The sequence below is a fragment of the Bactrocera oleae genome, chromosome 5, assembly GCF_042242935.1.
Source record: "Bactrocera oleae isolate idBacOlea1 chromosome 5, idBacOlea1, whole genome shotgun sequence".
Taxonomy (NCBI): Eukaryota; Metazoa; Arthropoda; class Insecta; order Diptera; family Tephritidae; genus Bactrocera; species Bactrocera oleae.
In genome coordinates, this window is record NC_091539.1 from 5,357,209 (window position 1) to 5,369,786 (window position 12,578).

General features: G+C 33.4%; 1 protein-coding gene across 4 annotated transcripts in view; it reads right to left on the reverse strand.

Moving 5' to 3' along the window:
• Window positions 1-4,272: 4,272 nt before the first annotated feature.
• Window positions 4,273-12,578, reverse strand: part of Ca-alpha1T (Ca[2+]-channel protein alpha[[1]] subunit T) — a 211,804-nt gene continuing 203,498 nt past the window's right edge. For all 4 annotated transcript variants that reach the window (XM_070110658.1, XM_036359654.2, XM_036359652.2 and 1 more), the window contains 2 exons: window positions 11,005-11,154; window positions 4,273-8,928 (listed from right to left, as the gene is read on the reverse strand). In XM_070110658.1, coding sequence (XP_069966759.1) covers window positions 6,055-8,928; window positions 11,005-11,154 — 3,024 coding nt within the window. In that variant the 3' untranslated portion in view covers window positions 4,273-6,054. The remainder of the gene's footprint in view (window positions 8,929-11,004; window positions 11,155-12,578) is intronic.

Sequence of the window (12,578 nt, forward strand, 5' to 3'; positions counted from 1 at the left end):
TTTAGTGAGAAATTTTTTTATAAATAAAAATACATATTTAAAAAATATTTTTTTTTTTTTAAATATATATATTTTTTTAAAATAAAATGCGTGGTTGTAGTACAAACAAAATAATTAAAAAATAAGAAAAGAAAAAATAAGGAGTAATAAAAAATGTATAAACACAAAAGATTTAGAACCAAATAAAAATAGTTGACTGCAAATTTCACTGAATACAAATTTTAAAAGCAATTTTAATTTATAACCTCAAACAAAAAAAAAATCAAATTCAACTAAAATTAGTTGTCGATAAATTTTATCGCATAAAAGCGATAATAAAAATTTGAAAATAATTATTTTTTAATTTCTATGTGTCATACATATTTATATAATATAATAATATTATATATTATATAATTTCTACATATTTCTTAGCTGTTGTTGTATATTATGCTTAATAAATATGTTTCTTAAATCTGCTTATATGGTGTTCTCAATATTTTTTTAACCAAAATTTTTAATTTTAGTTTGCATAACTGTTTGCAATATATTTTTTTAAACTACTTTCGCTAATTTTTATTTTATTTACTTTTTTCGTTTTCGTTTAACAAAATATAGTACGAAGTGAATATGAAGTGTGACGCGAGAGCAAGTCACTTAAGGTAATTTTTTTTGCTGAGTTCGAAATGTTAATGTGTGTATTTTTCACAGTGTATATAGTAATAGAGTAGAGAGTGTTTTTTTTTCAATTTTTATTTTGAGTAGAAAGGCACAGAAGAAATTATGTTGCTCTCATTTGCAATTATTTTTATTTAGTTTTACTATAAATTTTTCATACTAAAAAGGTTTTGTAACACGATCAACGTGCGCAGTCACAGCTTAAAATTTGTGTTTGTATGTTTATATGTGAGAAAGTGAGACTAGGTGCGTATGAGTGATATAAAAATTGCGTAGTTTTTGTGTAGAAAATTGAATATGTAAAATATATAAACATTTTTAGCTTTAAAATTTTTGTTTTATATTCTTGAAAAATTTAAAAAAAAATTTTAATATGTTAATATGTGTAAAAACAATTTTTGAATATTTTTAATAAAAAATTTGAGTTCTTTTTTTAGTTTGTAGAAAGTTTGAATTTTTGGTTTAAATTTGGTGTGTTTTTGAGAGAAAACCATAAAAACATGAAATTGTCAGTTATTTATAGTCGTAAATTTTGTTCACAATTTTACTAGAAGTTGCAACAATTCTATAATTTTGAAAATTGTTTCTCTCATAGTTTTAATAAATTTACAAGTTCTAATTCGTTGAATAGTACGCTATAACTATATAGACAATATATTTGTGTACGTTGCACAGTTGTATACCATATATATATATATGTATATAATTGTTTTTTATAATTTCGCTACAATATTTTTTTTTTTTTATAAAGTTAATTTTTTAAATTTTACAAACTTGCTGTAAAAAGTATTTTGTTAGTAATATTTCTTTCCGTTAGATTTTGTTTAGTGTGTTAAACACATGCTATGCTACATGTTTTAAAAAGTTTTCAGTAAAAGGCAATAGTAAGTTGTATATAAAGGTTCAATACATACATACACTCTTTAATATACATATGCAGAAAATTCGCTAGATTTTTGTGTTAAAATTTCCTGCTATTATTTTCTTATTTTATATACCCTTTTAGACTGTGTACAATTTATGAATATCTACAGTAACACGTAACTCTTTATAAGTATGTTTGTTTGTTAGTGTGTTATGCACAAATTCGCTATTATAAAACTTATAGCATACCTTAACTACTTAAATTAGCTTAATTAAATATTTCAGTTTATGTGCTGGCAGCAGTGAGAAGAAAGAACGGTACAAGTCCACCTGTACTGACATGGACTTCTATCGTTTTCTTTTTTCTCATTACTTCCAGTGAATTTATGCAATGATAATACAACATTTGTTTATATTTTTATAAAGAATATAATATAATTAAAAAAATTGTAACAGCTTTACATTTTCAATTTTTGTCTCAATTTCTTTCAGTGTGTTGCCGTAGCAAGTCGTGATTGCGCGTGTTATTGTGTGTGTGTGCTGAAAACGGAGCTTGGAGAACATTTGGTTACATTTAAACTATTTTAATTGAAAAAGACGAAAAATATCTAAAAATAACAAAATACTGTAAAATAAAGCATAAATTATTGGTAAAAGTGATGGTGAAGTAAATTAACAGTTTTTATAACTCAAAAAGAAAATGCAGGGAAATTAACGGGTAAAAAGCATATCATGTTTGTGCAGGTTTAAACATAAAGCATTTGCTGAAATTTGAACAAATAAAAATATAATAACAATTAAAACTTTTTTATTGTGCGCGCTTATGCAAAAAATAATGCAAAATAATAAATCGGAAATGGTGTGTTAATAAAAATAAATGTGTCTGTATGTGATAAAAAGTAAATAGTGTGTGTGCATTTTGGAAAATGTTAAAAATATAGGAAGTAAAAGAAAAGAGGTAAAATATCAAATAAAAATAAAAATATGTATATATATATAAATGAAATAAAGGATGTTAAAAAAAATATGAAATAAAAAAAAAAATTAAAAAATAAAATAAAATAGTGTGTGTGTGTGTGCAAATAAGAAAAAGTGAAATAAAAAAAAAAAATTCGTAGTTAGTAAAAAAATTTGGTGAAAATTTTAAATTTCTCAAGGAAAAGGCAAAGCGTTGCAGAAATACCAGGTAAAAAATAATATAAAAATATTTAATTTGTATTGTTGGACATTTGTCAAGGTTGCTTGATAATAATTTTCAAAGATTTTGTTATTTTAAGTGAGCAATGTTTAGATATGTATGGCTACCGTTTGAACTCAAGAGTAGGAACCTACAGAGTCCACTAATATTTAAGCTCTCTCAACCGTATTAATACTGGTCTTTCGTTCTTTAGTTCGTTTTTGCGTATAATCTTTCCAAGTCCTATATGTATGAATTCGATTTTGAAGGTCATGATTTTTTTTTACAAAACACTCAATGTAAATACAATAGTTTGAAAAATAAGTTATAACCCATAACATACATTTTTCCATTTCTAATGCTCACAAGCATACGTGTATGTATCATAAATTTATATTATATATTTATCAAGTATTTGTTGTCACAGAACTGCTTTGAACATAAAATTATTATTAAATCGATTAGTTGAGTTATCGCTATTATTGCACTAATTGGAACTTCAAACGATGTTGTTGTTGTCCTTTATAAATACAAAAAATACATACATTTTGTGTGAAAAATATTAACAAAAAAAAAATATTTTTGGAACTTAATTACCTTACCTACAGTCATTATTATTTAATTTAATTTCCTGTTCTTTTGTGTGTAGTATCTGCAGAAAATATTTCAACTATTAAATTAAAATGTACTTTTTTCAACTTAAAATATTTTAAACAAAATTTAAGTGATTTCCAAAAAAAAATATATATACATGAGTTCTGAAAAAAAAGTTTAAAAGTGTGTATGATAAATATCGATTAAACAAACCACAAAACAATAACAATAAAAATAAAAAGCAGTGTGTTCGGATTGTCATTTGTTGAAAATCTGTGTTTATTTAAATATTTTCGTATAACAATAGCATGTTTTGTGTACTTCTTTATAATTTTTTTCCATGATTTTTTTTATTATTATAGTTTTTACTATTGCAGTTTATATATTGAAATATTACTAAATCTTCATTTACATACATATTTTTTATTTTTAGTTTTCAACGAAATAGTACTAAATCTGTATTTATTGGCGCATAACAAGTTCTATTTTACAAATATTAGTACAACTTATGAGTAAATGCTACACAAGTTCACTAATTTTCAAACAATTTTATTTATACAGTTACTAAATTTTTAATAGTATTTGCTCTACCTGGCAATAATACATTTCTATATATTATATATTTTTTGTATTTCACTTTTGCTTAAAGATGAGGAAGACGTTTCAGGGAGAAGAAATGCGCTACAACTTTTTCATTTCTTTTTATAATGTACATATTTATCAAGTTTTTTTTTGTTATTAAAATTTACTTTTTTGCTTTAAATTTAATTTTTTTTTATTCTTAAATTTAAAGTTATTTTAAGTTTTGTTTTAGGAAAGTTTTCATAGTATACATACTTTTTGCTCATATTATTTACTTCTTCATAACTGTTGTGTGTGTCATATCGTTTTACTTTAATCGTTAATCGTTTATCGCTTATCGCTAATATTGCATTTATTTACAAACAATATTTCAATGCGTTTCGTTGACAACAACCGCACATGTTTTTAGTACTACACCATAATTAATGCTAAATTATGCTAGTTTTCAAAATAAATTTTATAGTAACGCGTCAGCTCTGTGTGCCAAGTGTTTTTACAAGACTTTTGTTCATTTCATTAACGCTACATTTCCTTTTAACGCTAACTAAACTTAGTTGTTAAACAAATTAATTAATTTCTATATTTTTACATATTTTTTCATTTAATTTATGCAATCTTTGCACAATCTGCACCATTAGTTGTGTTTAGGAAGGTTATGCGCTCAAGTATTGCCAACTTTTGCGCCAATCGGCGTTATACCTTTTTATATAATTCCTCCTACTAATATAATTTTGCAATAATTGCCTGCATTATATTAATAGTTACGTTTATATACATATAACTGAACTTAATTAATATTAATTTGTAACTACATATGTATATTTATTATACTAATTCTACTCAAAATCTTTGAGCTATGATTTTTAATCAATATTTTTTTACAGCTAATCACAGAGTTGATGATTTTTAGAGACACATTTGCAACTTTTACAGTGTTGCATTTACATAACTGTAATATGAAACAATTGTTTTTGTTGTTTTCTATTTCAAAAATTGCTTGTTAACAACTGCAGCAGTTTAAAGTTTATGCCATCTGTTCATACATACAAACATATTTTTTGCACATTTTACTTAAAATCAATTTTTTATTACTTTTTGCTTTACTTTTTTAAGTTCTTCATTTACTATTTTTCGTTGAAAATTTTATTACAGAAAAATTATTTTTTAAAAATTTTGTGCTAGAAGTAAATACAGTTAGTAGTGTAGCTAAGAAAATTCCCTAAAAGTTGGCACAGGCCTACTTTAATTACTTCAGAGTTCTATGCAGTAAAGGATTAACTGAAAAATTCATAGTGATAGTGATCCATAAGGTCATTGCACGAAATTTGCGTTAAGTCGAAAATATTTGTAAAAGCAGAAATATTTTTTCAAGTGTACTAAAACCAATTGAAGCGCCGGTTTACTTCTCGGCTAAGTGATAACAAATGGTGAATGGTGTTGAATTTTGCTAAATTCAACAAAACCTGCTTTGTTTTGCTTTTTATACAAATATGTATATGTTTTAGGGGCGGTAGCGAAAAATAAGTAAATTTTTTTTTAGAAAGTGAAAAAGGCGAATTTTAGCTTTAAACTACTACATTTATGCTGTGCATGTTGAACATATTTGAAATAATATAGTGTAAACAAGTTATAATTGGTGTGGAACTGAAATCACTGATTTGTTTCTCGCAAAGGCTAACGGATTTCTGAGAAATCAGTAGTGGCATGTTTTCAAAAGTTTTAAAGGCGAACATTCTGAAAATTTCAGTTGTATTTAGAAGTAAAGTAAAAAACTTAAGCTGGTCACACACTACGCTGTGTTCGAGTTAATGTTGCTGACAAAGCACGAGATTTTCGTATTGAAGTTTAGGTTAAACTTTCTTGTTTTATGGCCGAAAAGCGTGTTTAAGAAGTTCACTAACTCACATCTAAGCCTTTGCGACACGTTTTGGTTCTCAAGTATAATTTTTGCACTGGAAATGCAGACTTCTACAAACGAACTACTGTCGTTTACAACAAATGTTGCACTTAGAGTACATATCTATATATATACAACTTAGCACTTAAATATTTCAATTCTTGCGCATACCTACTCTCTAGGGCCACTATATATAGCTAACTACTAAAATTCCATTTACTTAGCACATAAATATTAACTTAATATAGCACTATACCTTCTAGCTTATAGTATTTAATTCCATTTAGCCATCAGTGGAGGAGTGCGGTGACTTCACCAGCAGCAATTCTTTGTAGTCTGAATCCTCATTGCCGCTATTGTCACGCTGATCCATGCGTCTGCGCTCCGAAATGATGCGCATTATATCGGCCGAGTCAGATTTGCTTAAAGCAAGCTGTTCCACGACCGCAGCTGTAGCGCCATTGCCATTGGCGGTGGCAATGCGATTATTAGCGCTGCTACAGCTATTATTGTTAAGTTTGTCATTAGTGTTGTGCATATTGCCATTACCATTGCCATTGGCAGTTGTGATGCCATTGCTGCTGTTGGTCGCATTGCCATCACAGCTGCTCTCGACCACAATGGGCAATAGTAGGGTATTCTCATCCATATCGGGATCTTCGTCGAGTGCTTGTTGCTTGAATAATTGTTTTGTGCTGCCACTACGGCTGCGTGGTGGCATGCTACGCGGCACGGACAGTAAGCCGCCGCGTCCGCTACTCGAACCGCCAACACTAGACGCGTAGGCTTGGTCTGTAGAGAGTGAACGTCCGTAGGCGCGACGTGGCGCCGTTGCGCTGGCTGTTACGCCAGCGCTCGGCAATGCAGCCATTGCCACACTTGTTGATAAGGGTGTTGTTATAGGTGTTGTGATCTTTTCGCTGATCACGCTGGCGCTCACAATGCTCAGCGCATCGGAGGCGCCACTATTGCGTGCTGTAGCATTTGCTGTCGCAGCCACGTCTTCGCTGCGTATACTACGCACATCATATGTAGAGGAGGGGCTACCGCCGCCATCCGATTCAAGACTTTCGAAAATAGTGCCACGCCGATAATCGTTGGTATCGCCGCCCCATGGCAGCGAGTCGCAACTCATACGCTTTGATTCGAGCGTACGTCGACGTATGGCCTGCTCATCGAGAGAGCGCTCTTTGGCGAGCAGGCCGCGTTTACTACGGAACGCGGTCGAACTGCGACGGCCGCGCCGTCCCAGTGCACCGGCGGTCGGTTGAAGTTGGAGTTTTGTATCGAAGCTGTTCTCCGCAGCTGATGCGTTAAGACGCGCATTGAGCGCTTGCGGTGCGAGTAGTGCACCACTTGCGCCAACACCACCGCTACCACCAGCCGCAACACTGCTGCCAACAGCAGCACCTACACCGGCGCCAATTTGTGTGCCGCGTCCCAGTTCGGCCAAACCAATGCTATTCGGTTGATTGATGTATTGCACGGTCTGACGGCGGCCAGCAATGCCGGCAGCTCTAACACCACCGATGCCAATGCCGCTCAACACGCTTGGGAATTTCTTATCCAGCGATGGCGTGCTGTAGGTAAAGTTCTTCGGCAACGATTTGATCTTGTTCAGCTGGCGTGCTGGTGGCGGCGGTTGCGTCTGCTGTTCCAACTGTTGGCACAGCTTCTGTTCGCTCTCAAACTCCTGCTCGCGCACAAGTTCACGCTCTAGCTCTACTTCCATGTCCATTTCGTCTTCCATCTGTTTGTGGCTCTCCTCGAGGTGTTTCATCAGTACAGCCACGACGACATTCACCAATACGAACTGCGCCATTAGAACGAATATCACAAAGAATATTGGAGCTATGACCCGGCTAACGCAACAATCGCGCACGCAATCATCCGCATCATCACAGTCCTCTCGCAGTGTATCCTTCATGATCCCGTTCCAGTTGTCGCCAGTCGCTACGCGAAACAATGTGAGGAAAGCCATCCCGAAATTGGCGAAATGTGCATGTTCGCCTAAGCCCTGACATGGATTACGTTCGGAGCATTCTAGGCGACCGAACAATTCCACGCCAAGGGCGGCGAAAATAAAGAAGAGCAAAAAGAAGAGCAGGCCTAGATTGCCGACTTGCGGCAAAGCCTGCATCACGGTGTCGAGCAGCGCACGCATACCCTTAGCCATTTTTAGTAGTTTCAGCACACGCGCAATACGCAATACACGCATTACGCGTATTATCGTCGGATTAATTGGAAATTTCTGTGTACGCCAGTCCTCCAGTATAATGCCGAATACCGACAACAACACAATTCCCACGTCGAGTTGATTCCATCGATCCTTTAGGTACAGCGGCCAGCCAAGCGCCAACACTTTCATGCTCGCTTCCAATATGAAGACAGCCGTGAAAAAATAGTTGAAAACCTTCAGCGTATATATCAGTACACCCGGCATACCATAATACTCCATCGCCATGGTGACTACGTTGAGACCGATCACAGCGGCTATAGCCAAATCGAAGTATTTCGATGTTACAACATTATGAACGAACATGCGTGTCGGTGAATAGTTTATATAGTAAGGTGGTTCGTGCATACGTCTGCGTTTCTTTTCCATTTGCAAAGCGCGCTTAGCGGCGCGTCGAATTTTCTCCTCCTTCTCCTGCTCCTCACGACAACGATGGAAATTCTCAACCACCACGCCGACAAACATGTTGAGCACAAAGAAACCGACGAGCAAAATAAATGCAATAAAATAAAGTAGACGCCATTCATTGTAATTGACAATTGGTTGCATGTCCTCGCCCACAGCATCCAAACCGGTATACATGATATTTACCCAACCGTCACGTGAGCTCAATACGAACAATGACATTAACGCATTGCCAAGATCATCAAAGTTGTATTTGCGATTCTTCCACTCATACCCTTGTTCATAGCAATCCATTTTCGTGCGTACCGTTTTTATATTCTCGCCCTCGCAGTAGTAGAAAGTGCCCTTGAAGAGTTGCACGCCCAATATGCCGAATATGATGAAAAATGTACAGCAGATCAGCACGATGTTGCCGATGGGTCGTAGGGACGATAAGAGCGTTTGCACGACTAATTTCAGACCCGGGGCGCGGTTGATCACACGCAGCGGCCGTAGGGAACGAAGTAGTCGAAACACCTGCAATGAGATAATGGGCAAAGTGTTGGACGAGCGATTGGTGCAGTGTTGGGAAGCAGGAAGGCGTATGGAAATAGTTTCAGGTAGAGTTTCATAAAGGGGTTTGGGTTAGGTGGCAAATTCGTTTTATGTGAATATTAGTGTGGTGAATATAAGTATAATGTTAGGCCGGTTTTGGATTAATAATTATGTAGTGAAGAGGAAAGTCGAATTTTCAGTATTTTATTGACAGTTAAGAGTTATATTTGAATTTGAATGTCAGTGAAAATGTGTGTGGTGAATATAAGGAAGAACATTTTGATGAAGTTTAGTCAGATTTGTAAGGAAAATAATTATTTGTGTTTTTGATTGTAGAATTGCGGTGTTGGTTGATGAGAGGTGTGGTGAATTTTGCGTATTTGTGACAGGCCGCATTTGGCCAAAGAAAGATGGCAGGTAAGGCGGTTTTAATTTTTTTTTCGTAAGTTTTTTTTTCGTAAGTGTAAATAATGGTGTGGTGAATATAAAGAATTTATGTCCAACCATTATGTTAAGGCATTTTTCATCATTAATCCGTATGATTGGTGAAAAATGTTGATTTCATATTTTTGGAAGGATAAATGTTAGTGTGGTGAATTTAGGAAATTACGTTAAGTCATTTATGGTTAATATGTAAATAGATTTAGGACAGTGTTGTGAATTAATTGGAATAAACATAATATTAGGGTGTGGAGAATTGGAGATGTATACAATATTGTTAGCAGGAATAACCAATCGTTGCAAGTCCATGAGATATATGTATGAAGAAAAAATTATTTACAAATTAGTAATAATTCAGCAATTTTGTACGTAATTAATTAGCTGCTACAAACTAACAAGCGCAGGGTTTAAAAAATGTGAGAAAGGGTCAAGTTTTTTTTGCAAAAATTTGCATACATTTTTTGGGAACATTTAGATTTGCTTAAAGTATAGAACGCAATCATTTTACAAATATCTATAAACCCCCAAAACATTGCATATACAAATATATATTTTATGAACAAAAATAACAATGAACGCACCTACTTTAAGTAAAAATTATATACGTTTCACATTTACAATAAAAATATATAAAAACTTGTTGAAAAAAAAATTTACTACATTGCGGTAAAATGTATTTTATTTTTCATAAAAATTTAAGCTCAGTGTGTTTAGAGGTTAAGGTTAAAGGTGAAAGGTGGATTTTACTGGATGAAGTCAATTTTGAAAATAAATTATCGAAACGTGCAGCAAACGTAAACAAAATGTAATTCAGAAAACTACTATTTGAAATAAAATAATTTTACACAAAATTTACACACAGATTTATACAAAATTTCAACAATTTTAATAAATAAAACACATATGTCGCTGTAAAAATTTTTTGAATTTATTTTTTGTTGCTTTCAAAAATGTATCGCTTATATCTTCCGCCATAACCTCAAACCTTTCTTTCTTTTATATTGCTGCGCTTCAGTTGATCTATTAACATGGCATGCCTAAGTCATCTATGAACTGATTTTTGCTTAAAATTTTATTAGCTGGCTGTACGAAAAAATTTTCGACGCACAGTTTGTGTCTTTGTTGAGCAATTTCTAGGTTATAACATGAAAACTTAAAATGAAGAAGAAGCTTTTGTTACCTGGATTCGTGTGTTTAGGGGATTTTGTATCTTTAAAAAAGCCTGTAAGCTTAAAAAGCCTTCAAGTTTGTGGACCAGGCATGTTGTTTGATTAAAGTTCAACTTTTATTTATGTAGTTTCTGATATTTTTAAAACCATGCACATTTTTTGTACATAATTTTCGCCTTCGTTTAAAGTCAACAGCACTAATACAATTTTTTTTTTACTCTATATACTTTTTTTTTAGAAATTATATTAACTACCTTTGCAACTAAATTCCCCGTTATTAACATTTCTACAACATCAGCTAAGCACTCAGCTCCCCAAGCTATGCGTACATCATTACTGTATATAAACATTTACTTAACCCCGGCTTAAATCATAGCTATGCATTTATATACCATATATGCGTATGTATTTATATGCCGTTAATTAATAGTTATGGTCCGCTACTTACCCTTAAAATCCCAAATATCTTAGAACTCGATTGGCTAAACAATGACATTAATAAATCAATGATTGATATTGTAACCAATGAGCCATCCATAATATTCCAGCCGGATGTGAAATATGCATCGGTTCCATAAAACATGCCTGTCGAAACGACCTAGGAAAGAAAAATGCATTATAATTGAAATCAGTCTAGTTTCCATTGATGTGCGCACTACAAGTATAAGAGTGATTGAAAGCCTCAAGAGAAAGCTGTTAGTGGAAGAAAATAGGCCTAGACAGGCGTAAGCAGCAATATTTTGTAGCGTACGATATGCGTGAAGTATTTCTTAAGTTACCAGCACTTCTCAAGTGGTTTATAGATTTCATAAGTAGCTTTTTCGTGTAAGAATTGCACTCGGCGGTTTGATTATATATGTTATTCTCCAAATAGTTTGGCAGAATGTTAACGAAGTTTCGATACTTGACGGCTTACAAAGTCGTGTTCATTCTCGTAGTCGACTCTACTCTACTGCAAACCATATCGTTTGCGCTTTTAATTTCTGTTTCGCATGATTTCAAGTTCGTCTATGTTTGCAGAGTATTATTTTTGCTTAATTCAATATTTTTTTATTTATGCGAGCGTAGAAGAACAACCTTCAAGATGTTTTCAAATTGTTCTAAATCGGTAAGTTGTCTATGGCTTTAATAGAACCGAGTTATAAAATTGATTGCTTATGTTACCGTTGTTAAAAAGGATCTCTTAGATTTTGTCACGAGAAGAAGTTGATCTCAGAACCCAGCGAGTGTTAAGCACGGTATTTGTTTAAATGGCTAAGATAGATATAAATCTATACGAGTATATAGAATTCTGAAAAAATTATTTTTTCTGTCAAGCAAATCACTTGCGTTTCCAGTCAAGTAAGTTGATGTTCTCGAGTTCCAAAATCAAAAGTCGTATATAGAAGCAAGCTTCCTACAGCTATCATCTAGTGACTGTAAATGTCGAATCCGAAATGCATGCTCTTTAAATCTGTAAGACGCTTCACCTGTAAATTAGCTTCTGAACGCAAATAAAGATAAAAGTGAGATAATTTTTCGCTCAACCTTATATGCTCCGTCATATTCAGTGGCAACCCATATTTAACCCATATTCAACCCATTTTCACCCCACGCACGATTTCCTCACTCATTTTAAAACTGGCTACTCAATACGAATCCCTCTCAATTCATCCAGTTTGAAGCAACATCACTACAATTAGACTAATTAACTACTACTTCGTCTGGCAGAGCCAATGCCTGCTCCAACTGCCAAGCAATTACCCGAAACTACCAATACTCAAAGCGTTTCTATTTGAAAGGCGACGCATTTTCCCAAAAGCCAAGGCACAAAGATCAAAAGCACTCGTAGCAAATGCCAAAGACGAGTGTGCAATGAGCAAAGCACAGCTGGAAAGTGCTGTAAGCAGTAGCAAATCCTTAGCTCTTTGGTTATTTTCGCACACGCTGTGCACGTAAAGTATCGTACCTGCCACAACAACCGTTAGTTGCCAAAAAAGTTAACGCTATTATTATTAAAGCCGAGCACTGTATACGATAGTA